The sequence below is a fragment of the Mesoplodon bidens genome, assembly GCF_964165515.1.
Source record: "Mesoplodon bidens genome assembly, chromosome: 7".
Classification (NCBI taxonomy): domain Eukaryota; kingdom Metazoa; phylum Chordata; class Mammalia; order Artiodactyla; family Ziphiidae; genus Mesoplodon; species Mesoplodon bidens.
This window is the reverse complement of record NC_138164.1, coordinates 47,819,250-47,847,167: the sequence shown is the minus strand read 5'-3', so window position 1 is coordinate 47,847,167 and position 27,918 is coordinate 47,819,250. Positions and strand designations below refer to the sequence as shown.

The window sequence follows — 27,918 nt, the reverse complement described above, 5'->3', positions numbered from 1 at the left end:
AGAAGACCCGGAGAGGCTCTGCGTTGTGGAGTGGCGCTGCTTGTGCGGGTGGCAAACTGCAGGCTGCTGGCGCCGCGGCTGAGGAGAACGGCGAGTGGGTTCGGCATTTCCCGTTGGGGTCTCCGCAACGATGAGTGCTGCCAGAGAGTCCCATCCACACGGGGTGAAGCGTTCAGCCTCCCCAGACGACGATGTAAATAACAATGGCGGAGTGGTGGAGGGTTGAGGCCTACTAAAGGCTGGGGTAGGCCGGGAAGGGTGAATGAAGACGGAGGAAGCGCCTGAGGTGACCTGAAGGGGGAGGGCCGAGGGGGAGGACCCAGAAGAATGGGAAATATACCTTTTTCTTAATTTGAGTTGGAATGTTTGAAGAGGTCCGCACGCTAAGAGCCGGAGGCCTGCGTAGGAAGGGGAATCGAGGAAGGAAATCCTGAATGGTTGAGAAGTGGAAGAGCTTAGTCAAGGGACCATGTTTGCCTGTTCGGGGGCTGATGAAGCTTCTTTATGGGGCCTTTCTATTCAGTAGAAACGGCAAGATTCCTGTTTTAGGCTTAAAATGCTCCTGTGATAAAGTCAAGATGTTCATGCAAATTTGGACAGATTTTTCTGGCCGGGATTATTTTTGCAATGTACTATTAAGAGTTAAACTTAACTGTACTATTAAGAGTAAACCAAGAAAATACTGAACGGAAAAATGGTACCAGGGGAATAATTTGGTACTGGCGCACCATGCTGAGGCCTAAGACGTTGAGACGTAGAAGCCCGTTTCGATGTCAAGTACCTCTCTTCCCTCTCCTCCCTCCCCCTACAGTTGCCAGTTTAAATTGCAAAGCATTCATTCCTTAAAGTAAACCATTAAATATTTACTGCTGTGCCAGGTGTTGGGAATTCAAAGATGAATAACTGGTGTTTATCCTAGGCCTTTTGTGTATTTGTACTAGTTCCTAGCGCGGTGTCATGGACGCTGCAGTAACCAGTAAACGTAAAACTAGGTCCTTCATACAATGGATAAATGCCATGGAAACGTTGATGGGGAAATGGGGGGGGGGCGATGGAGAGGTCATAGTTAAGAGTGATGAAAGGAGGACATCTAGTTTTCTTTAGGTTGTTTAAAGTGCTGTCAATTTCTGAATGTGTAGAGTTTATTTTCTATAGTGCAGTTGAGTGCCTTTCATAATATTTTACTTTGCGAACCATAAAAAGCTCACAACACTGTTAGTGCATCAGTTGTAGCAATGAGATGATGTTAAGACTCATCCCTCTTTGGGTAAGTGGTGGGGTTAGGTCCAGAATAGTAAGGCTCTTTACTGAAATTGATTTTAGCTGTGCAGAAAGATTAGTAATCAGTAAAGATTTGGAGATAAATAGTTATATAGTGAGATTTATTCATTCCCCGCTGTTCCTCCCTACAACTGGCTTTGAGAACTTTCTTGTTAATATGGTAGGCCAGTACCTACCAGGAATGTATCTAGACTTTTGAGTAACCTGGGTGCCCTTTTAAAAGCTATTACATTGTTTTCCTCCTGGTATTTAACTGTGACTTGATTGCTAGAATGTCAAGCACCTGTTTTGCTAGAATCAAAAAAATAATCTTTTAGTTTGACACAAAACTCTAGGTGATATTAGGTAATTTAACAAAGTTAAAGGGATTAAGTAATTAAATCTCTACAGCTTTTGATGGGATCACTTTAAACTAGAAGACCTTTAAGACCTTTTCCAATCCTATAAGCATTCTCTTTGAAAGAGGTGGTTACAGTTGCAATTCAAGATTAGGTCCTAGGACCTTCACACATTATCTGAAAAGGATTATGTTGCTAATTCTATATTTTAGTGCAATACAGTAGTAACTTGTCCCTTGACAGTGATTTTATTTTTTTGTCAGTTTCTTTAATATTAATTTTATTTTTGTTGGTAATTGGGAGTTATCTTTAAGTGCTTGTGTTTTTAATCTTTTAAGTATAATATATATTTTTTAAATAGATTTTATTTATTGATTGATTGATTGATTGGCTACGTTGGGTCTTCGTTGCTGTGCGGGGGCTTTCTCTAGTTGTGGCGAGCGTTGCGGTGCAAGGGCTTCTCATTGCAGTGGCTTCTCTTGTTGCAGAGCACAGGCTCTAAGGGGCGCAGGCTTCAGTAGTTGTGGCTCACGAGCTCTAGAGCGCAGGCTCAGTAGTTGTGGCGCACGGGCTTACTTGCCCCACGGCATGTGGGATCTTCCCAGACCAGGGCTCGAACCCGTGTCCCCTGCATTGGCAGGCGGATTCTTAACCACTGCGCCACCAGGGAAGCCCCAGAATATTATATATTTAAGTTTTTTAAATATATGTCTACGTTTAGAAAATCAACCAATTATAGTGTGTACTTGGTCAGCAATTTCTAATGAACCTCTGCATGTAAAAGATAATCAAAGTTTTCTTTGCCCACTGACCTCACACATTTAATGGGGGTAACAAATCATTGAATCCAGTTGTAGGAAAATGCTGACAATGGTAGAAATAAATTCTAATAGTTGCTACAGTGTGTATTGAGGAGGAGGTAAATTGACTGTTTCTATAATAAGAAACAATAAGCTGTTCTATAATAAGGGTATTAAGGATGAAGCCAACTTAAAAATGGTTTCATTGGTTTGATTGGAGGAGAGAATTGAAAGCTATCTTTCAGGAAGTAAGAGGAATGGGGAGGTTAATTTTAGTAACTGGTGGAGAATCTCTAAGAATGTATCAGGCACCCATGTGCTTTTTAGAATGCAGCACTTGAGCAAGGTACTTGCTACGCTATGCCAGGTCCAGGGAACAGTGATTTAGTGAGAATCAGAACTTAAGCTTCACTGGTACTTTGTTTTTTGGTTTTTTGTTTTGTTTTGTTTTAACTGTATTGAGCCAGAAACAGTTAAGAACTAACTAGTCTATGAAAAAATATGAACTGTCAAATGGAAAGAAGTAGAGATTTGGAACTTAGGTAGACAAAAGGAATAACCATAAATGGGTGTCCAGTATGGTACAAATACTTCAACTCTCATATGCCCAGGAGGGATGGTCATCATTGTTTGATATATATATTATTCTATTAGTCTTTTATGAATAATATTCAGAAGAATAAAAGGATAGTAAAAACAACTTTATTAGAAATTTTGATATGAACTTAACCATAGCAAACCTAGTTTTCTTGATTTCTCTCCCCCCCCATATATATATATGCAAAATGTTTAGCATTCTCTGAATATAGCTAACAGCTTATCAGTTGTCATGTGTGAAACTGAAACATATAATTTCAGATTTCAAGTCTGTTTCTAATAGATTTTAGCTTTATTTTACTTCTTGGATTTGCATCATCAAAATATGATACTTGAAGAATTTTTTTGAAGCGTTTTCATTGCTCATTGTTTTGTGTCAAACGGGGTTTGTCTTCTTTGCTCTATAATTGCAAAACATTTTCATTTTTAGATTATAAACTCAATTAGAATGATCAATCCAATGAATGTTTTCATTTCTATATTCCTTCTAGTCACCTGCCCTCAGCACTTGTCCACTTAAAAACCATATCAAGTAAATTTTGGTGTACAAATATCATAAAAGACGATATTAAATAGTCACATACCTCTTTAGAAAAACGGGATGGTCCAGGCTGTTGTAGCAATATTGCAAAATATTGCAAGATGAAGTTCTTCCTGTTGAATGGCTTTCTAGATGAAAGTACCATATTTTTTTGTTTTTTTGTCTCTCATTGACTCCCGGTTGGAGAAAAGTTATCTAGTATTTCATCATCCAAAAACTCATAGTTTAATTGCAGTTAAGTTTGCCATTATCATTAGTTTAGACAGTACCTGTCATTTTGCATTCACCTTGTTATTCGTCTAATAATTGTGAAATGCCTCCTGTCAGTTTTCAGTTTTTTACTCGGTTGTCATTATGAGTAGAAACTAAAATTTTCAACTGGGTCCAAAGAGAGCTAGAAGCATACAACGGAGGGGTGATGTCTTCTTGAAAGATGATGCAGCACTTTGGACAACACGATGAGAAAACTTTTCTGCCACTTTTTCTATCTTATTATTTTAGTCATTTTTAGCATATTTGGGAATGATTAATGGATTATAATGAAATAATTCTTAAATTTGTTTCAATATGTAGGGGAAAATATCACTAGGATTCCATAATATATATTAGATTTATAAAAGGGTTCAATAGACCCATCTGATAATTACAAGATAGAATGAGTTTTAGTCTATTCTTTTTTTAAAAAAAATTTAGTAAATTTTCTCTTTGTTCTTTGGAAGACATTTAAGTAAGAATAAAAGTCCTAACAGGGACTTCTCTGGTGGCACAGTGGTTAAGACTCTGCGCTCCCAGTGCCCGGGGCCTGGGTTTAATCCCTGGTCAGGGAACTAGATTCCACATGCATGCCACAACTAAGAGTTTGCATGCAGTAGCTAAGGAGGCAGCCTGCCACAACTAAGACTGGGCCCAACCAAATAAATATTTAAAAAAAAAGAAAAAGTGCTCACACATCAGTCCTTACAATAAGGAAACTGTTCAAAAAAGAAACTAAAATTGGGTCCAGTTGACTCTGATATTGTACTGTTCTTTAGAATATCAATATAGCCAGAGTTTTAAGTTCAGTTAACAGCTGTAGCAGCCTTCTGGGTGCAAAGTTTTAGGTACCCTAGGGCCCTGCAAGGCTCTAAGGCAGTAGGTCTCGAAGTGTGGTACCCTACATCAGCAGCATCAGCATCTCTTAGGAATTTGTTAGAAGTGAAATAAATCTTCAAGCCCCACCCCAGACCTGCTAAGTCTGAAACTCTTGAGGTGTAGCTCAGCAGTTTGTGTTTTAACCAGCCCTCCAGGTAATTCTTATAGTATAAACATTTGAAAACCAGATCTCTGGCTGCAAAAGAACTACAGGACTTTCCCTTAAGGTAACAGAAAAGGAGTATATTCTAATTCGGATATTATTCATATGCTTAACTTCCTAAGCAAGAGTGAGTCCAGTTTATAGTGAAAACTGACAGGGGGAAAAAGCTTGGGATTTACTGGTAGACTTTAAATTTTTAAATATTTGTTACTATGCAAAAAAGATTAATTGGCTAATTTCTTTTCCAGCTTGGATCTAGCAATTGGGAGGCAGCAGACTTAGGTAATGAAGAAAGAAAACAAAAGTTCTTGAGACTTATGGGTGCAGGAAAGGTAAGCATCAGACAGAATACGTTTTTATCTTTTCTGTGCAAATAATGCCCTTTTTTATGTATGTTAAGTGAGAAGGAGTTAATACACTTGGATCCCATTTTACTGTTCTGCATGACTACTTTAGGCTTTCGGAAATATAGCTGACCTCACTGAGCTGCTTCTAGGATTCTCAGTGCCACTGGGTGGTAATGTTTAGAGACTGCATAGAGAAAAAATTTGGTTTGAGGAGACTCCTGTGGAAGAAAGAAAACATGAAAGTTCATGATTTGCCATCTGTTAGCCTGATAATTTGATACAAGGTACTTCTGGAAAGACCATTTGGTAGGTCTTTCATATTTTATAGCTCCTTCCAGCCCTTGAAGTAGTAGCCAAGGGAATAGCCTTTGTCAAAAACTTAATTTTAAAAATGTTCAATATATTCTGAAATCTTTTTCAGTTCGATTAACGTAACAGAAGATATAAAATATAGGTACCAGAAACATCACCTGTTGGAAAAAACTCTTGTTCCTAGCAATTAATTTTTACATGCAAATACAGTGATCTCTAAATACTGATTTTTTTTGTAAGCAAGTACATTTATTTTCCTAACACTGTCCCAGTAATCTTTCTGCAGACCTGATGTGGAAGAAAAAGGAAAACTTTTTTCTCTTTTAAGCTCTTTAGAAATAAGTTCTGCCCTTTGTTTTTGTTATTTATATGGGAATGCATTTTACCAACAGCTATTGACTATCTACTACATGCCAGGCACGGTACTAGGTCCTGGGTAGGTGGTCACATAGATCAGTAACATAAGTTTGGAGCTATCATGTGCTGGAGGAAACCAGATAATAACAATATAGAATTATAATTGCTATGGAAGAGCTATGCACATAATGCTGTGGAATCAACAGGCAAGGGAAGCTCACTCTGGCTTAGCAACACAAGAAAGCTTCCCAGAAATAGAATTGGTCTGAATCTGAGGGGATTAAGAGTTAGCCAGACTAGAACAGTGGATTTGGGCATAGGGAGAGATCATGTAAGATGTTAAGACCTATACAAAGGAAGCATTTGTATAATATCACATTAATCCAGATTTCCCAATAATTTGTGATTTGTCATAGAAAGTAGTCTGAAGTTTCTCTTGGTTCATGCAAATAAAAGATTTTGCTAAGGATATATAAAGTAATAGTTTAAGGGTATGCTCAACGTAGTAGGATCACATTTAAGTACCTAGGAAGAACACCCTAACAAAAATGTATGAAATTTAGCTACCAGTAGTCAATTATATCTCAATAAAACAGGGTGGGGGTGGGTGGAGAACAAATTGAACAATTAAAAAAAATGTGGCTGCCGATAAATGGGCATAGCATACGTTAAATTCTTTGCTAACAAGGGCAAAGATCATAGCTTTGATCTTTTACGTAGGCTGTTTAGATTTATGCTGTTTTGTGGCCCCAAAGTACATTCCTAATCCTAGCCACTGAGTATTTTATTGGTCACAGGGAGAACCAACTGAGAAAGTATGATAGACCAGTATAATACTATCATCTTAGAATAACTTGATGCCATTATGTATATTCAGATCTTGTTATGAGGTGTCTTCTGCAATCTAAAGGAACAAACTACTGAATTATTGATTTGCTTTTGTGCTAATAACATGTAAGGCAATAAGCATTAATGCTTGAACCTTTTCAGGAGTATCATCTTTGGGTATGGAGAATGCGTCATGATTTCACAATAGGGTGATTTGTTATTTACTGTATACACAGATAATTGGTTAAGATTGCTTTGCAAAGTCAAATTTAATCTCACTTTCACTCAGTTTTAGTGAACAATTTCCCTTTTTTCAGTTTTTTTTTTTCTTAATTGAGGTATAACTGATTTACAATGTTGTATTAGTTTCAGGTATACAGCGAAGTGATTCAGTTATGCATATATATAGATAGATATTCTTTTTCAGATTCTTTTCCATTATAGTTTATTATAAGATCTTGAATATAGTTCCCTGTGCTATATAGTAGGACCTTGTTGTTTATCTATTATATATATATATATATATATAGTAGTTTGTCTCTGTTAACCCAAAATTCCAAATTTATCCCTCCCACCTCCTTTCCCCTTTGGTAACCATAAGTTTGTTTTCTATGTCTGTAAGTCTGTTTCTGTTTTGTAAATAAGTTCATTTGTATCATAATTTTTAGATTTCACATATAAGTGATATCACAATATTTGTGTCTCTCTGTCTGAGTTCACTTAGTATGATACTCTCTAGGTCCATCCATGTTGCTGCAAACGGCATTATTTCATTCCTTTTTATGGCTGAGTAGTATTTCAGTGTGTGTGTGTGTGTGTGTGTGTGTGTGTGTGTGTGTGTGTGTGTGTGTACCGCTTCTTCTTTATCCATTCACCTGTTGATGGACATTTAGGTTGCTTCCATGTCTTGGCTGTTGTAAATACTGCTGCTATGAACATTGGGATGCATATATCTTTTTGAGTTAGTTTTCTCTAGATATACCGCCAGAAATGGGATGGCTGGATCATGTGGTAACTCTTAGGGTTTTTTTTATTTTTGTTTTTTGTGGTACGCGGGCCTCTCACCGCTGTGGCCTCTCCCGTCGCGGAGCACAGGCCCCGGACGCGCAGGCCCAGCGGCCATGGCTCACAGGCCCAGCCGCTCCGTGGCACATGGGATCCTCCCGGACCGGGGCACGAACCCGCACCCCCTGCATCGGCAGGCGGACTCCCAACCACTGCGCCACCAGGGAAGCCCAACTCTTAGTTTTTTAAGGAACATCCATACTGTTTTCCATAGTAGCCGCACCAATTTACATTCACACCAACAGCATCGGAGGGATCCTTGTTCTCCACACCCCCCTCCAGCATTTATTATTTGTAGACTTTTTGGTGATGACCATTCTGATCAGTGTGAGGTGATACCTCCTTGTAGTTTTGATTTGCATTTCTCTAGTAATTAGTGATGTTGAGCATTGTTTCATGTGCCTGTTGGCCATCTGTTTGTCTTCTTTGGAGAAATGTCTATTTAGGTCTTCTGCTTGTATGTTGATTGGGTTGGGTTGTTTTTGTTTGTTTTGTTTTGGGTATTGAGCTATATGAACTATTTGTATATTTTGGAAATTAATGCCTTGTTGGTTGCATCATTTTCAAATATTTTCTCTCATTCCATAGGTTGTCTTTTCATTCTGCTTATGGTTTCCTTTGCTCTGCAAAAGGTTTTAAGTTCAATTAGGTTCCATTTGTTTATTTTTTTTATTTCCATTACTCTAGGAGACGAATCCAAAAAAGTAATGCTGCGATTTGTGTCAAAGAGTGTTTGGCCTGTGTTTTCCTCTAGGGGTTTTGTAGTATATGGTCTTACATTTATGTCTTTAATGCATTTTGAGTTTATATTTGCATATGGTGTTAGAGGATGTCCTAATTTCATTCTTATGCATGTAGTCCAGTTTTCCAAGCACCACTTCTTGAAATTAGTGGTCTTTTCTCCATTGTATATTCTTGCCTCTTTCATCGTAGATTAATTGACCATAAGTGCATGGGGTTATTTCTGGGCTTTCTATCCCGTTCCATTAATCTCTGTCTGTTTTTATGCCAGTACCATACAGATTTGATTACTGTAGCTTTGTAGTATAGTCTGAGGCCAGGGACTGTGATTCCTCCAGCTCTGTTCTTAAAATTGTTTTGGCTATTTGGGGCCATACAAATTTTAAAATTATTTGTTCTAGTTCTGTGAAAAATGACATTGGTGATTTGATAGGGACTGCATTGAATCTGTAGATGGCCTTGGGAAGTATAGTCACTTTAACAATATAGAGTCTTCCACTTCAAGAACACGGTGTATCTTTCCATCTGTTTGTGTCATCTTCAGTTTCTTCTATTAGCATCTTATAGTTTTCACAGTACAGTTCTTTTGCCACCTTAGGTAGGTTTATTCCTAGGTATTTTTTTCTTTCTGATGTGATGGTAAATGGGATTGTTTCTTTAATTTCTCTTTCTCATATTTCATTGTTACTGTATAGAAATGCAGCCAATTTCTGTATATTAATTTTGTATCCTGCAACTTTACTGAATTCACTGATGAGCTCTGGTAGTTTTCTGGTGGCATCTTTAGGATTTTCTATGTATAGTGTCATGTCATCTGCAAACAGTGACAGTTTTACTTCTTCCTTTCCAATTTGGATTTCTTTTATTTCTTTTTCTTGTCTGATTGCTGTGCCTAGGATTTCCAATACTATGCTGAATAAAAGTGGCAAGAGTGGGCAGCTTTGTCTTGTTCCTGATCTTAGAGGGAATGGTTTTAGCTCTTCACCATTAAGTATGATGTTAGCTGTAGGTTTGTCATATATGGCCGTTATTATGTTGAGGTAGGTTCCCTCTATGCCCACTTTCTGGAGAGTTTTTATCATAAATGGATGTTGAATTTCATCAAAAGCTTTTTCTGCATTTATTGAGATTGTCAACTGAAAAAGTGCACAACCTAGAAGTTGAGAATTGTGTTTTATTTGGCGGATTTTCTGAGGACTTAAGCCCAGAAGACAGCCTCTCAGATTGCTCTGAGGGACTGCTCCAAAGAGGTAAGGGAGGAACCAGGATGTATAGGAGTTTTGCAATAAAAACCGGATAGTTGGAACATCAAAAGATTACTGTTAATTAATGGAACTGTTAAGGGAAACCAGACATGTCAAGTTAATGAATTTAACACTTTTCTACATGTAGGAAGATGCAAGACTGGACTCATTGAAATCATTCCTTTGATTTGCACCTTAACTATCTAGGGCCAGTATCCTTCTTTTCTCCATTCTGAATCCCCACCGGGTGCCCGGTTGGGGGTAGCTGCAATGGCTGCTGGTTTGATGGCTGCAACATCCTTTGTTTACTGATAGGGCAGCATTTTTCATTCACAGTGCTTCACCTTGATCATAAATTCAACCAACGTTTGGGAGGCATTTCATGACCAATTTTGTCCCACAGTGCTAGGAAGGCTCATTCCTAGATCAGGCAAAGATTCTGTTGATAGGCCACTCAAATTTTTGGATTAGGACCTGTTAATAATCTAGAATTCTCTGGATCACCTATCTTACTAGTCTGCTATGATCTAGAAAATGTTTTCTCTTGTTGCTTCTTTCCATACCGAGAGTTGTACTGTTACAGTTATCCTGTGTAGAGTCTTTCATATACATATATATATATTTGTGTGTGTGTGTGTGTGTGTGTGAGTATGAGTATGATCAACTGTTTCAAGACCTTTAGCCGTCATTAATTTTTTTGGAGACCTGGTTACACATTGGGTAAGAGACAATCTTATAAACTAGACAGGATAATTAATATAGTCAGTAACATTAATAAGGTCATAGTACAGCAGAGAGAGACACAGAGCATAAACAATTCAGGAACAAAGAGAACAAATTAAAACAATGATTAATGGATAACTAATAAGAACCTGCTGTATAAAAAAATAAATAAAATTCAAAAAAAAACAGTGATTAGTATAACTAGTTGTAATCTGGTCCCAGTAAACCATCAAGTCCATAGGAGAGCCAGGTGGAGAAGCCAAATATGAAAGGATCAGGTAGAGAGGAAAAAATATGTTTTATTTTTGTTTATAAAAGAATACTTGATCAACTTGTAGGTCATAGCATAATAGAGGAAACGTTTTTCTGGAAAACAAAGAGGAAAAGCCAATATATTTCCATGAAAAAGTCATAAAGTTATAAATCATATTTACAAATTCATTCAGTCCCGTGTAATTCCTGTTGATTTGGATGAAGTAGTCAGGTTTTGCATTAGAGTTTTGTCATTTCTTACCCAGTTCAGTGGTATGATCTAAAAGTTATCAGAAACTTATACTTGTTAAAAAGTCTTTTTGGGCTTCCCTGGTGGCGCAGTGGTTGAGAGTCCGCCTGCCGATGCAGGGGACACAAGTTCGTGCCCCGGTCCGGGAAGATCCCACATGCCGCGGAGCGGCTGGGCCCGTGAGCCATGGCCGCTGAGCCTGTGCGTCCGGAGCCTGTGCTCCGCAAGGGGAGAGGCCACAACAGTGAGAGGCCCGCGTACAAAAAAAAAAAAAAAAAAAAAAAAAGTCTTTTTTATGAATCTTCTTGAAGATCTTCCTTTTATAAAAGCATCAGAATAAAACAATGACTATTTATAAATGACAGGACTTAAAATGCCATGGTTAAAGATCTGATTACAATGCAGTTGACAAGGAACTTGGATATTTCGATAATAACTAGAATTATGATTGATAACATTATATCAGCGTTATCTCAGATTTTAGTAATTTCATATAAATTTTGGAATATCTGTATTAATGACATTTGTACATACAATATAACATAAGGTTCATCACTAGTTACTTGGCAGTGCTTTGCAAGTATTGGGTTGGCCAAAAAGTTCGTTTGGTTTTTCCATAAGCTGTCTCTAGTAGCACTTAGTTGTCTTTAACTTCATTCGAAACAATTTTCTTAGATTGTATTGTGACAGTTGTCATATCAGTATGCATTTAAAAAAAAACTTTATCAAAACTGGTGAATTTTTGTGTAGCCATTTTAATATTGAAGATGGAAGAAAAAAAGCAACAACTTCGGCATATTATGCTTTATTATTTCAAGAAAGGTAGAAACGCAACTAAAACGCAAAAAAAGATTTGTGCAGTGTATGGAGAAGGTACTGTGACTGACTGAATGTATCAAAAGTGGTTTGCAAAGTTTTGTGCTTGAGGTTTCTCGCTGTACGGTGCCCCATGGTCAGGTAGACCATTTGAAGTTGACAGCAATCAAATCAAGACATTGATTGAGAACAGTCAACGTTACACCACATGGAAGATAGCCTACATAGCCAGAATATCCAAATCAAGCGCTGAAAATCATTTCCACCAGTTTCGTTATGTTCATCGCTTTGATGTTTGGGTTCCTCATAAGTTAGTAGTAGCTTTAGTAGCTTTAATTTCGTATTTAAATTAGAATTCTCAACCCTTAGAAACTTTGATTTCTACTGAATACTAAGTAAGCAATTATGAACTGTCTTTTACATTAGCATTCTGTAGATTGGTGAACATAAATACCAATTTTTATAAACTTTCATCTCAATTCTGCCAACTTTTACACCTTTGATGTTAGTTTCTCTTAGGACCCAATCAACGAGTCTCGGTATTACAAGGAGTCCTAGAAGCTTTCCTTTCTTTTTTTCTCTTGACCATTTTATCTATTTCGTATAAAAGGCTCTGGGGTCCCCAGTGAGGGGTTGAGCCAACTGACTCAGGCCCTTTTGTAAACTTGATTAATTGGCCTAATTGTTGCCCCAAGTAATTGTTGGTCAGGTACCTCAGTGTAATTTTCTTCCACCATTTAAATATATATATTTTAAACAGGGGTAAATAGAGCGGACTTGCTTGGGGTCCTTTAATGTTGGGTACCAGTACAATGGAGAGGGGTTTCCATTTGGCCCATTGAACCTTAGGTAATGTATCAAAATGTTTTGTTTTAATCCCATTAACATTCATTTTATTTATCGCATTTTAAAGTAATCATTTATCTCAAGATTTCTTTATCCATTTGGGATATGTTCCTTTAAAAAGTTTACCTTGTGGGGAAAGAGTCTCTAGACTTTTCCTTTAGTTTTTTCTCTTATTTTTCTGTTAATCAACCTAATTAATATTAATTATTCTGATGTTTTTATTAGCATCTGTAAGATCTATTGAGGGGAAGCAGAAACCACAATAAGGTTTCCCAAACCAGTTTTTTTGGTTTGTTTTAAACTAAGGGAGTTCTTAAGTTAACCATTATATATTTTTTTCCCACCTTTAATTTTTTTTCCCATAGATATCAATAAAACACCTGTTTATAATGAGAGTTCTCTAAAAATTTACCAATTTAGAAGTTTCTCCGATTTAAAGGCTCTGTCATCTGGCCATTAATGAGATATATGTTAATAGTGACTTAAACCAATAGGATGCAAGAGGCTTCCCCACAGGAGAGTGTGAAGGATGTGACCTAAACAGATCCAGAAAGTTTACTCCCAAAAATAGTCTAAGAAAGTAAAGGCCCTCACTAAACAGGCTGACGCAATGAAGGTTAAGATGGCAAAAATTCAGACAAAAGCCTGCTCAGAATCTCAGTCTATTCGATTGGCTGCTAAATGTACACCATATGTGTACCTTTTGGATGACAGAGGGCAAGAACTTAAAACACACAAACACACACAAGGCCTGAAGATCAGACAAAACATTTACATCTCAAAGACACAGGAGGAGGAATGCAGCTTCCCCCTAGAAGGGCTTTTGTTTTTTTAACATTAGAATTCTGAAAATATGTTTTTATGAAGCCAACTTTTTCTAACATAGCTGCGTATACAATAAAAGAGCTCCATTTAGTCATTTTCAGGGCAAGATTTCCTTTATTTACTTGCAGGTATGAGCTCTGTACGTACATGAATCTGGCTGGAGAGTTAGTTGGAGGTTGGCTTTCTGACACCCCTCATTTCTCTGAGAGAATCTGTTTCCCATTTGAACTTGAATTTCTCAGGCATAAAATTTTATTCGTGTACTTTTATCCCGACACATTCTTGTCAAGATAGCCAATTTGAGGAAAATGTCAGGTAAACCTCTTACCTAACCAACCGTTCAGCTGAGACTGCTCAGTATCTTTCAAACTGAGGAAATCCTGGTGTCTTTCAATTGAGTTACCCTAGTATCTTTCAGGTAGGGGACACTTTCTCCCAGTGTCTGTCAACTGGGCTCCCCTAGTATCTTTCAACTAGCAGGGGCCACTCCCCAATATCTTTCAACTGGGGAGCCAGGTACCTGTTAGACACCGCCAAATAAAACTCAGGATCATCAGCCAGTAATCGGGAGATCCAAGAACCAGGAGGGACTCACCCAAATTCATCTGGACACTCTGCGGAGCCGGATGGGCACAACAGGCCTCTGCTGGTACCAAGGCCCCAGTTCCTTTTAGAGTTCAGGCAAAGGAGAGACGTCTGCTCTGAGTCCCTTCCTGGTCACCAAAACTGTCAACTGAAAAAAATACACAACCTAAAAGTTGAGAATTATGTTTTATTTGGCGGATTTCCCGAGGACTTAAGTCAGCCTCTCATATTGCTCTGAGGCACTGCTCCAAAGAGGTAAAGGAGGAGCCAGGATATATACGCATTTGGCATCAAAAACTAGGTAGTCGAAACATCAACGGATTACTGTTAATTAAAGAAACTGTTAATTATGGGAAACCAAACATGTCAAGTTAATGAATTTAACACTTCCACGTGTGGGAAGATTGAAGAGTCTGGACTCATTGAAATCATTCCTTTGATATACACCCTAACTATCTAGGGCCAGTTTCATGCTTTTCACCATCCTGAATCCCCTCAGGGTGCACAGTTGGGGGTGGCTGCTGGCTTGATGGCCACAGTATCCTTTGTTTACTGATATAGCAGGCCACATTCCTCATTCACAAGATGATCATTTGGTTTTTATTATTCAGTTTGTTAACGTGGTGTATCACACATTGATTTGCAGATATTGAAAAATCCATGCATCCCTGGGATAAATCCCACTTGATGATGGTGTATGATCTTTTTAATGTTTTGTTGGATTCGGTTTGCTAGTATTTTGTTGAGGATTTGTGTGTCTGTGTTCATCAGTGATATTGGCCTGTAACTTTCTTTTTTTGTGTTATCTTTGTCTGGTTTTGGTATCAGGGTGATGGTGGCCTCATAAAATGATTTTGGGAGTGTTCCTTCCTCTGCAGGAAGTTTTAGAAGGATAGGTGTGAACTCATCACTAAATGTTTGATGGAATTCCCCTGTGAAGCCATCTGGTCCTTGTCTTTTGTCCGTTGGAAGTTTTTAAATTACCATTTCAACTTCAATACTTGTTATTAGTCCCTTCATATTTTCTATTTCTTCTTGGTTCAGTCTTGGGAGATGGTACCTTTCTAAGAATTTGTCCATTTTTCCTAGGTTGTCCATTTTCCTGGTGTATAATTGGTTGTAGTAGTAGTCTCTTATGATCCTTTGTATTTCTGTGATGTCAGTTGTAACTTCTCCTTTTTCATTTTTAATATTGATTTGAGCCCTTTCCTTATTTTCTTGATGAGTCTGGCTAAAGGTTTATCAATTTTGTTTATTTTTTCAAAGGATAAGCTTTTAGTTTCATTGATCTTTTCTATTGTTTTCTTATTTCTGCTCTGGTCTTTATGATTTCTTTCCTTCTATTAACTTTGGGTTTTATTTGTTCTTCTTTCTCTCTAGTTGCTTTAGGTGTAAGGTTAGGTTGTTTGAGATTTATCTTCTTTCCTGAGGTAAGCTTGTATTGCTATTAACTTTCCTCTTATAACTGCTTTTGTTTTCTGTTTTTTCTCATTTTGTTTGCTTATATATTTTTTATTGAAATATAGTTCAGTTACAATGTGGTGTTACTTTCTGGCATTTTTCTTACAGCAAAATGATACTTTGCTGTACTTTATATATATTCTTTTTCATATTATTTTCCATTATAGTTTACTACAAGATATTGAATATAGTTCCTGTACTATACACTAGGACTTTGTTGTTTATTTTATTTTAATTTAATTTTTATATTAGAGTAAGGTTGATTTACAGTGTTGTGTTAGTTTCGGGTGTACAGCAAACTGATTCAGTTATAGATATACATATATCTATTCTTTTTCAGGTTCTTCTCCCATATAGTTTATTACAGAATGTTGAGTAGAGTTCCCTGTGCTATACAGTAGGTCCTTGTTGATTATCTATTTTTATATATAGTAGCATGTATATATTAATCCCAAATTCCTAATTTATTCCTCCCCTCCCACCTTTCCCCTTTGGAAACCATATGTTTGTTTTCAAAGTCTGAGAGTCTGTTTCTGTTTTGTAAATAAGTTCATTTGTATCATTTTTTTTAGATTCCACATATAAGTGATAGCATATGATATTTGTCTTTTTCTGTCTGGCTTACTTCACTTAGTATGATATTCTCTAGGTCCATCCATATTGCTGCAAATGGCATTATTCTGTTCTTTTTTATGGCTGAGTAATACTCCATTGTATATGTGTACCACATTGCAGTATCATATGAGATTTCTCTTTCTCTGTCTGACTTAACTTCACTCAGTATGACAGTCTCTAGGTCCATCCATGTTGCTGAATAGGGCATTATTTCCTTCTTTTTAATGACTGAGTAATACTCCATTGTTTACATGTACCACATCTTCTTTATCCATTCCTCTGTCGATGGGCATTAGGTTGCTTCCCTGTCTTGGCTATTGTAAACAGTGCTGCAATGAACATTGGGGTGCATGTATCCTTTCGGACCATGTTTTTCTCTGGATATATGCCCAGGAGTGGGATTGCAGGGTCATATGGTAGCTCTATTTTTAGTTTTTTAAGGAACCTCCATACTGTTCTCCATAGTGGCTGTACCAGTTTACATTCCCACCAACAGCGTAGAAGGGTTCCCTTCTCTCCACACCCTCTCCAGCATTTACTGTTTGTGGATTTTTTGATGATAGCTGTTTTGACTGGTGTGAGGTAATCCCTCACTGTAGTTTTGATTTGCATTTCTCTAATAATTAGCGATGTTAAACATCTTTTCATATTGGCCATCTGTATGTCTTCTTAGGAGAAATGTCTGTTTAGGTTTTGTATTGCTGTATTCTTTTAGTTTTCACTTGTGTGGGAAATTCTTTATCTCTCCTTCTATTCTAAATGATAATCTTGCTGCATAGAGTATTCCTAGGTTGCAGGTTTTTCCCTTTTAGGACTTTGAATATATCTTGCCACTCCCTTCTGTCCTGCAGTGTTTCTATAGAGAAGTCAGCTGATAGACTTATGAGGGTTTCCTTGGAAGTAACTCTTTTCTCTTGCTGCCATTAGAATCCTCACTTTAACTTTTGCCATTTTAATTATAATATGTCGTGGTGTCATGGTATAGGTTTGCTTGGGTTCATCTTGTTTCGGACTCTCTGTTCTTCTTGTACCTGGATATCTGTTTCCTTTTGGTTTGGGAAGTTTTCAGCCATAATTTCTTCAAACGCGTTGTCAATCCCCTTTTTTCTTTCTTCTCCTTCTGGGATCCTGTTATGTGTAGATTGACTCGCTCTATTTTATCCCACAAGTCTCGTATATTGCTTTCTTTTTTTTTTTCCACTTGTCTTTTTGTCTGCTCTTCTGATTGGGTGCTTTACATTATTCTGTCTTCCAGACCACTTATTTGTTCTTCTGCCTTATTTAGTTTGCTATTTATTGCCTTTAGCTCAAGTTTTGTCTCCACAGATGAGTTTTCTATATTAATTGGCTCCTCTTTATAGTTCTAGTTTCTTGTTACAGTGATCTGCATTTCTTTTGATAGTCTTTGTTAATTCCTTTAGTATTTTTATTACCTTCTGTTTGGACTCGAGGTCTAGTAGACTGGAGAGGTGTTTCATCGTTTGTACTTCCAGGGGATTTCTCTTGTTCTTTTAGTTGGGAGCAGTTCCTGTGTTTCTTCATTTTACTTATGTTTCTCTGACTCTATGACTTTAGGAGAAACAGTTATCTACTGTGGTCTTAAAGGGCTGTTTTTATGTGGGAATGTCCCTGTGTAGCCTAAATGAGTCTAATATTTTTGGTGCAAAAGCTGTTTTTAGTATGGATGACTGCCATGTCTTTCCTCAGTGTGTGCTTGCCCTTATGATAAGGGGTGTGATTGGTGTTGTGGTGACTGGAGCCTGCACTGGATGTTGAACAGGGGCCTCCACTTTGCTCTGTAGCTGTCACAGCCCTGCCAGGGGCAGGGTTTGCTCCCCAGGTGTTGGAGTAAAAGCTCTCAGATCCGTTGCTAAACTGCCGTGTGAGGTAGATGGGACTAGAGTGCTCCCACTGGGAGAGGAGCCACTGGGTATTCCTCCCAGGAGCTGTCCACTGGAAAGTATGTTCTGTGGTGTCTCCTGTCACCTGTCATGAGTACTCACAAAGTACACTGTGGTTGGCACTGCTCTCGGCCCCGCTTCAGCTGTGGGAATGCAGTCAGTTGGCCCAGATGCCCCTCAGGCGCAGTTATCAGAAAGCAACCAGTGCTCATCTGCCAAAGTCAGGCACCATGACCCACCTGAGTCGGGCACCTGGACCCACCATGGGAGCTATGGAATTAGCCCTGGACCCTCCCTAATCACAGAAACACCAATAATCTGCTTGGATGTCCCCCAGGTGCCGAGCTTACAAAGGCACCAGAGGCATAAATCTGCCAAAGTCTCAAAGCTGCTGGCTGGACACAGCTCATATTTCAGCCCCACCTCTGTGTGTAGGCAACCACCAGGGCTTGTCTACTAGCAGAGCTCATAGAGTCAAGAGTCGTGCCCACTGTGAGCACAAGGAGAATGAGGCTGCTGTGGTGGGGTCCTGACCCTCCCTTCATGAGCACATTACCAGTGGGGCTTCTGTGGTGGACCCAGGCATTATCCTCCCCACACCTTGTGGCCCGGGCCATACTCCAATACATTTTGGCTGTCTCCATGCAGTCAACCCCAGTCCTCTCCCCAGGTCTGTCCCCTAAAGCCTGAGTTTTAGCACCCAGCCCCCTCGCACCAGCAGACACACATCTCAGGCTGGGGAGTAAGTAGAGCGAGGTGGCCAGGACTATCAGTGCTGGTCTCTCTTTGTTCTGCCTGCCTAGAGCCGGTTGCTGCACTCCTCTGAGCTAGTGAAGCTCACTTTCTGTCCTGGCTGATTTTTCCCAGGTGGTGAAGGGGGTTCCCAGGGTTAGAGAACCTTTCCTCCTACACAGCTCCCTCTCCCAAAATTGTTTTCGATTTGTTTTTGTAGGTCTTTCACCTTTTGTTCTCTTCTCTTGTGATTTGATGACTATCTCTAGTGTTGTGGATAATTTTGTGTGTATATCTATCTATTACAGATTTTTAGTTTGTGGTTACCATGAGGTTTTTGTAGAGCAGTCTATATGTATACGTGATTGTTTTAAGTTGCTGCTCTCTTAATTACAAATGCATTTTTGAAATCCTGCGTTTGTACTCTCCTCCCCTCACAATTACTGTTTTTGATATCATATTTTATATCTAATTGCTTTGTGAATCCCTTAACTGCTTATTGTAGATACAGATAATTTTTCTACTTTTGTCAGTCAACCTCCCTACTAGTTTGCATGTGGATTATTTCCTACCTTTATGTTTGCCTTTATCTGTGAGCTTTTTCATTTCTTAATTTTCTTGTTTCTAGTTGTGGCCTTTTCTTTTTCACCTAGATAAGTTCCTTTAGCATTTGTTCTAAAGCTAGCTTGGTGATGCTGAATTCTTTTAGCTTTTATTTGTCTGTAAAAGTTTTGATTTCTCCATCAAATCTGAACAGGAGCTCTGCTAGGTAGAGTATTCTTGCTTGTAGGTTTTTCCCTTTCATCACTTTAAATATATCGTGGCACTCCTTTCTAGTTTGCAGTTTCTGTTGAAAAATCAGCTGATAGCCTTATGGAATTCCCTTGTATGTTATTTATTGCTTTTCCCTTGCTGCTTTTAATATTCTCTCTTTTATCTTTAATTTTTGTCATCTTGATTACAGTGTGTCTTGGTGTGTTCCTTGATTCTTTGTACTTCCTGGACTTGAGTGACTGTTTCCTTTCCCAGGTTAAGGAATATTTCAGCTATTATCTCTTCAAATATTTCCTCAGGCTTTTTCTTTCTGTTTTCTCTTTCTGGGACCTCTTTAATGCTAATATTAGTGTGCTTGATGTTGTCCCAGAGGTCTTTGAAACTGTCCTCATTTCTTTTCTTTCTTTTTTCTTTTTTCTGTTCAGTGGCAGTGATTTCCAGTACTCTGTCTTCCAGCTCACTGATCCATTCTTCTGTATCACTCAGACTGCTATTTATTCCTTCCAGTGTATTTTTCATTTCAGTTATTGTATTTTTCATCTCTGTTTGGTTGTTCTTTAAATTTTCTAACTCTTTGTTAAAAACTTCTACCTTCTTGCTCTGGCATCCATTCTCCTCCCAAATTCTTTGGTCATCTTTACAATCATTATTCTGAACTCCTTCTCAGGTAGATTGCCTATCTCCAGTTAGTTCTTCTGGGGTTTTATCTTGCTCCTTCATCTGGAACATATTCCTCTGCCACATCATTTTGTCTAAGTTGTTATTTGTATTTTTATGTATGTGGTAGGTTAGTTACATTTCTTGATTTTGGAGAAGTGGCCCTCTAGGATGTGTCCTATGCATCCCAGCAGTGCACTCCCTTCTCGCCACCCAAGCTATATGCTCTAGAGTTTCCTCCTAAGAGGGCTGTGTGGGTCCTTCTGTTGTGGTGGCCTGACTATGTGAGTGATCTGGTGGGCTTGGTTGGCCCCTAGTCTGGTTGGTTGCCAGGCCCTGCCTCATGCGGATGCTGCTGGCTGCTGTTCAGCAGGCCCTGGTCATGAAGTGGCTGCTTGCAGAACCCTAGGGGGCCCCAAGGCTAGTGCTGGCTGCGTGGTCAGAGTCAGGTTCATGAAGACTCGGGGGCTGTTGCCCACCCATTGGCAGGTTAAGCCAGATTCTGGGGGCAAGTGGGCAGTCAGAGCTAGTTCCTGGAGTCTGGCTGCAGGGCCCCTGGATCCCAGAGCACATATAAGATTTGGGGTTAGGAGGTCGTTCTTGACACAGTTGATTATGGGGTCCAGGGTGTCCTGAAGGTTGTGTTGGCCTGCTAGCGGGTACGGTCTGGCCTGCTGTGGGCAGACTTGGTCCGTAGTCTGCGGGAATCATATTTTTCTTGCATCTGGTGTCTGCCCCCTGGGTGGTGAGGCTGCTCTAGAGGCTTGTGCAGGCTTCCTGGAGGGAGGGGCTAGTGTCTGCCCACTAGTGGGTGGAGCTGGGTCTCAGTCCTCTCATGGGCAGAGCCATGTCTAGGGGGCATATCTTGAGGTGGCTGTGGGCTCAGTAAGTCTCTAGGCAGCCTGTCTGCTGAGGGGTGGGGCAGTGTCCCTGCCCAGTTAGTTGTTTAGCCTGAGGCATCCCAGCACTAGCACCTACAGACTGTTGGGTGGGATAAGGTCTTGGAACTAATGAGCCAAGATGTCAGCCACCAACAGTGTTCCCCATTATTCTGCCATCAGTGTCTGTGTCCCTAGGGTGAGCTGCAGTCCCCCCATCACCCCGCGTCTCCAGGAGACTCTCCAAGACTAGGAGGTAGGTCTGGCCCAGGTGCCTATCAAATTACTGCTTTTACCCTGTGTCCGGGTGCATGTGAGATTTTGTGTGCTCCCTCGAAGAGTGAAGTGTATTTCCCCCAGTCCTGTGGAGCTCCTGCAGTTAAGACCCAGTGGCCTTCAAAGCCAAATGCTCTGGGGGCTCATCTTCCTGGTACCAGACCCCTGGGCTGGGGAGCCTGATGTCGGACTCAGAACTCTCACTCCTTGTAGGAGAACCTCTGCAGTGTAATTATTCTCCAGTTTGTGGATCACCCACCCCAAGGGGTATGGAATTTGATTATATCCAGGTTGTTGTGGTTCCTTCTTTATGTCTTTAGTTGTAGAAGATCTTTCCTGGTGGGTTCCAGTCTTTTTCATTGATAGCTGTTTTGCAGATAGTTGTGATTTTCGTGTGCTCGTGAGAGGAGGTGAGCTCAAGATCTTTCTGCTCTGCCATCTTGGCCAGTCTCCCGAACAGTTTATTTCTTTACCTTGTGAAACTGATGCCGAAAACTCGGCCTCTGTGCACCAGTATGGAATTGAATCTCAGAGACAGAGTTTGGGATGAAGTAGAAGAGAACAGCTTTATTGCTCTGCCAGGCAAAGGGGGACACAGCATGCTCAGTGCCTCTCAAAACTGTGTGTCCCGACCCGGAGGGATTTGGTGAGGAGTTTTATAGCAGTGGTTCAAAGGAAGAGTTGCTGATAAGGATCAGGGTGTGTGCAGGGCCTGGCCTCAGGTGGTCTGATGAGTTTCTGTGACTCCTTAAATCTGGCCTCAGATGGTCTCTTGAAGAGCTTCTCTGGTTCCTTTAATCTGGAATAAAGAATGCTAATATCTTACATTTGTTGGGGGTTTTCATTCTGTAAAGAACTCATTGTTACCTGTATCCCTTCAGGCAGAACCAGGACCCTATCCAAAGGCTACACTGTTGTTTCTTGACTGCTCCTCCCTTGTCTCTGCATCACCTCCCTTCCCTGTTAAGCAACAGTTCGAATCTGCCCTTTGGAACTCAGGGAGTGTCATGGAGGCTGGAGTCTGTTCCCTATAAACAAGAAACTGGGGACACGGAAAGGCTTCCATGCCCAGGAGCCCCATGGGCTCATGCTTGGTTTCAAAACTAAGTATGAACCATGAAGAGTGGATTGGAACTGATAAATTGAGAGTAATTATGTAAGCTGATCAGTTGGTAACTTTGAGTCAGATTTATTTTTATGTTTTATAGAACTAGATTGTTTTAAGTTCTGTGCTTTTTGATAGTTTGAAAGTGGGTGTTTATTGTAGTCAAAAGTAATGAGCTAGCTATTTGTGGTATGTTAAATAGTAATGGTTATTTTTATGTTCTATATTTTAAATTTCGATCACTTTGTTCATTATAAATCTCATTTTTATTCAGTTAAATAATCTCATTTGCTTTCTTTCCATGATATATGCCTGAGACATCAGAAAGAGAAGGTGGAAAAATTAAAGCAACTCATTTAACTGGCATTTTAGGAAAGAAAATGTTTAGATTGATCCACTTTTCTAGCTATCTATCCCATTTAAAATTCCAGCTTGAACTCTACATACTTTCTATCCCCTTCCTCTGCTTGGCTTATTGTAATTACACTGCCTTCACACATACTGTAATTTACTTACTGATTTTGTGTCCCCCCCGCCATCCCTATCCCTGCAAGAATGTAAGTTCCATAAAGACAGGGATCTTAATTTAGTTCTTTTTCTTCACTGTATCCCATAAGCCTGGAATATTGTCAGGCACATAGTAGACACTTAATAATTATGTTGAATTAGTGGTCTCAAATTCTAATAAATTTCCTGCCTTCTTACAGAAAGAACATACTGGTCGTCTTGTTATAGGAGATCACAAATCCACATCTCACTTCCGAACAGGTAAGAAAGTAAAATATAATTAAAGTGGAGGTGCTAAATTTGGAATATGAAATATTTGTACATATTTTGGGATATTCTAACTTCCGTGTATAATTGTTGATTAGTTCTAGTGATTAACAAATATTAGAAATATATGTAGTATATGTAAACATGTTACGTATATCATTTAACAGTATATACTTTCATAAAAGATTTGAGTATATATACATCAATATGATATTCTAACCAAGAAACTGACCAGTTTCTGTCTTCATTTTTACTAACTCACAACATGTAGTATTTTAATTGTAGTGAGGTTTTATGCCTCATCTTGCCAACTATAGTATCTAGAGTTTACATGTATTTTGTAAATTATTTAATATACAGTGTTATAGTTGGCATATTATACTGGTTTTTAGTTTATTCACTGAGTTTTGCTCTGATATCTTTGAAGAGTATAGACTCATTGGAAAGCCTGAAGAAATTAATTTTTCTTTTAATTTTTGGGGGAAAAACTTTAAAAGTAAAAACTGAAAATGAATTAGAATTTGGATTTGAATTCAGTCTGCTGAAAAGTAAAGTTTTATCCCATTTAAAATTGGCTCTGGGGCTTCCCTGGTGGCGCAGTGGTTGAGAGTCCGCCTGCCGATGCAGGGGACACGGGTTCGTGCCCCAGTCCGGGAAGATCCCACATGCCGCAGAGCGGCTGGGCCCGTGTAGCCGTGGCCGTTGAGCCTGCGCGTCCGGAGCCTGTGCTCCGCAACGGGAGAGGCCACAACAGTGAGAGGCCCGCGTACCGCAAAAAAAAATATAAATAAATAAATAAAATAAAATTGGCCCTGATGATAGACATCAGAAATTAATAGGCGTTTCATATTTCTGGTGTTGAACAGTTATTTCAAATTGATTTGCACTGCTACAAAAGGCAAGAGTCCCTGAGCTTTGGCAGAATGGAAATACATTTAACTGTTGCATTCATTCTTTTAAAATATGAAATTCTTCTTGTATTTACAAATTAAAATGTCATGTACAGAAAGCTTCAATGGTATTGGTAATGTTCTACTTCTTGGGTGTTAAGTTTATAGGTGGTTGTTTAGTATTCTGCTTCATAACATATATAACAGAATATATGTTAACATAATTTATATATCAAATGTTGCATGATAAAATTACAACTAAGTTTATGTTGGTGCAGTAAACTGATATGCAAAGAAAGGCATAAAGGGGAGCCATTCCAAGGTCATTTTATTTAGCCATTCTCTGAACAGAATTTTGTGCCTTTTCATTATTTCTGTTCAAAGACAGAAGCTTTTGTTTGTTGGAGGATTTTTTCTACATGACTAGGAGGAAACTTTCAGGAGAACCATCATTAGACTATAAATAAACTAAAACATGATGCCCAAAGTTCTTAGTAATTAATATTTACAATATGTAAATTTAAGCAGTTCTGAGATTCCTGTATCTGGTTTGAATTATTACATGGGAAAAATTAAGTTTTTCATCTTTAATAAACAACTTGTGCTTCAGGGGGTTGGTTACTAAAGAAGTAATCATGAATACATCCTTCAATTATTTTATCTGTTGGGTAACTACCTATGGTTTATAAACCCATCCACAAAATTCACTGTAAAATTAGTCACAGTTAGAGAAATCAGCCCTGAATATAATAGCATCTGTATTGTGGGTTTTTTGTGTAATCAAATATTTTTATTAATTTGACTGAAACATAATCAAAGTACACTGGACATACAGGGGAAGAAGACAAGAAAATTAATGAAGAACTGGAGTCTCAATATCAACAAAGTATGGACAGTAAATTATCAGGAAGATATCGACGACATTGTGGACTTGGCTTCAGTGAGGTAGTAATTATGTATTTTCATTAAGTGGGAAGATAATTTCCAATTTGATTATCATTTATTTGTGTTAAATTACTCTAGCAATCAAGAATCCTATGTAGAAAGCTTTCTTTATGCAGTTACTTAAAATATTTTTACATTCCAAACTAGGTCTTTGTAGATAATGAGAATAGATATTTTTGAGAATTTTAGAAATATGTTTTCTGATACTAGCTTAATGTAAATTCTGCTTAGATAATCATTAGGGCACACCTTAATTAGGCATGAACAACATACAAGTTACATGAAATATTTCATGTAAATACCGGTTCAGGAGAGTTTTCTTGGTTGTTTCCTACGTCATCTCTTTTCATATAATAACTATTGGTCCATTACTCCAAAGTAATGTAATATGCAAAAAACATTGATAACTGTTTAAGTATTCCCATGGATCAGTGGTTAACTTGCCTTATTTACTTAAAATCATACTGTTTCCATCAGGAAGATAATAATATATTATTTTCAAACTAGGGGGGAGGGGAGAAGGTGAGTGGTCTTCAGAGCCCTTTCTTAAACCCAAATCCTACTCAAGTCCCAGTGTATAAAAACACATGGAGGTGCCTGAGTCCTCATTTCTTCCCTAGGCAGCCTCTGATCTTAAACTGTTAATTTAATGGCTAGGGAGTGAGACAAAAATTTTAGGGTCTTTTCCAGTTTTTGTACTGGATAATGTATTTTAATAGCTGTTGATTGATGTTTTTAGGTAGACGATCATGATGGAGAAGGTGATGTGGCTGGAGATGATGATGATGATGATGATTCACCTGATCCTGAAAGTCCAGATGACTCTGAAAGTGATTCAGAGTCAGAGAAAGAAGAATCTGCCGAAGAACTCCAAGCTACTGAGCACCCTGATGAAGTGGAGGATCCCAAAAACAAAAAAGATGCAAAAAGCAACTATAAGATGATGTTTGTTAAATCCAGTGGCTCATAACTCCCAAACACTTAGTCTTTGTATTAAAAGTAAGCCTTATTGTTATAATGCACAGTGGAGGACTGCTTATAGAGCACAGACCTTTGTATTATAATTTTTAAAAAGGCCCTTTTAAATAATTACAAAGAGTGTTTGCTTTCAGATGCCATGGGTTACACTTTTATGGGCATGACTATAACCATTTTTGTAAACAGTAAGAGTTGTATAAAATAAGAAATAAATACAATACTCAACTTCCTTTCATGTTAGCATCATCAAACTTCTAATACTACCTTTTTACCCCTTCAAATACAGTTACGGGGGAAACTATTTTTTGTGTGGTAGCTGTTTATCTTTTTTTGTTCCTTCATGTTTCTCTTATAAAAGTTTATCTGGTACTGTGATGTGTTCATAAAAATATTCTTTTATTATACTCTCTTACAGTAGAACTATTCAACATGGATATTTCTGCTGCCAGTAACAATCTAAGTTAATGCTGGCAAAAGATGAGGTACTTCGTTTACTCTTACTGAATCAGCTCTACTCTTTTGGACCAAAGCAACATGAGAGCAAATACTTCTCACACCGGTTAGGATGGAGTTGCAGTTGTCATATATTTGGAATGTTATGATCCCAAGCAGTCTTTACATAATTTGAATGACACTGTATGTTAGATTTTTGATAAAATTGGCCAATTTTTACAGAAGAAATTTTTTCTCTGAACATTTGGTCCTATCTATTTAGGAATATGTAAAACTGGACTTTTTTTTTTTAAGGTAATATGTGACCAAAGTTAATTTTCTTCCTAACACCTAAATAAAGAGAAAGCAGTTTCTCATACGTGGTTGTGATACCTTTATCCTCATTATCTGAAAATGAGGAATAGGCTTATTGAACAAAAAGCTGAAACAAGAAATTCTCTTCATTTTATCCCAGTGCTGTTATCCTGATTATCTAATTACAAAAAGGAGTATTGTTGTATGATTTTATCGCCACTTCTGTTGGAGTAAGATCTGACTGTTATTATGTGGTTAGTTTGTACAGCAGATTAACACAAACTGCATTATGGGCTAGTCAATGATCTTTGAGTAACTGGGTTCAAAATCTTAATGTTTAAGTGACATGTTCAAAGGCTTTGAGTTAAACCTTTTTGTTTGCTGAACTGTTACACATCTAGATACTTAAGTATGTGTTTAATGTGTTGGATTTTTTTTTTTTAATTCCTGTGTCGTTTTGAAGTTTAGAATGTTCAAGGAATGTAGCAAATAGAACAAGTGATTTCTGGATTATGCAGTCCATCCTGAAATTTTTTTCATACATCAGACCCCCAACATTTCATTTTTTCTTATTTCTCACATTGTTTTATAATAGGTGCTACCCTATATAGTAAAATACTGAGTCAGTGACTAGTAGACAGAATGTGTAACATTTAACAAATAGTATCTGGTTTAAACAAGTTTGGCTTTGTTTAAATTTCAGTTTGGCCACTGATTGTCAAATAGCTAGTCTGTAGGGTTGCTTATTACAACTAATTTAAGTAGAAAGTGAAGACTGATATATGTTTAAGAATGGAAGAGGGAGAGACCAGTATTATGTTTCAGAAGGTATTTTCATCAATTTATTTAAATATGCTTGGTTATTTATAAGTCTTGGTTCTTATATGTAAATAGGAGAGCCTCCTTCTAAAATAACTACACTGGAAGACCTTTTTTCTTCATCTTCAGAGAGAGAAATTCTCATTCCAATTCATATATTATTGGACATTAACAAAATTCAGGCTTGGAATAAATTTAGGTCTGTTGGTCCATGTGGCCTAGTGTCCCAGCACCACATTAAATATCATGGCTGTCTTTTAAGCATGAACGTTGGGTTGGTTTTTGCTTTTTTTTTCCTTATCAAATTGTGTGTGTGTGATGGGT

At 38.3% G+C, this 27,918-nt stretch overlaps 1 protein-coding gene across 2 annotated transcripts; it reads left to right on the top strand.

Annotated features, from left to right (window-relative positions):
- On the top strand, window positions 1-26,403 carry LOC308620567 (small acidic protein). 2 transcript variants are annotated; one of them, XM_081240254.1, is made up of 5 exons: window positions 1-193; window positions 5,100-5,183; window positions 23,149-23,209; window positions 24,941-25,050; window positions 25,790-26,403. In XM_081240254.1, the coding sequence occupies exons 1-5, from the start codon at window positions 131-133 to the stop codon at window positions 26,018-26,020; spliced, it is 549 nt and encodes a 182-aa protein (XP_081096380.1). In that variant the 5' UTR covers window positions 1-130; the 3' UTR covers window positions 26,021-26,403. The 2 variants fall into 2 exon arrangements, with proteins under 2 accessions (XP_081096380.1, XP_081096381.1); XM_081240255.1 differs by lacking the exon at window positions 5,100-5,183.
- Window positions 26,404-27,918: the final 1,515 nt, after the last annotated feature.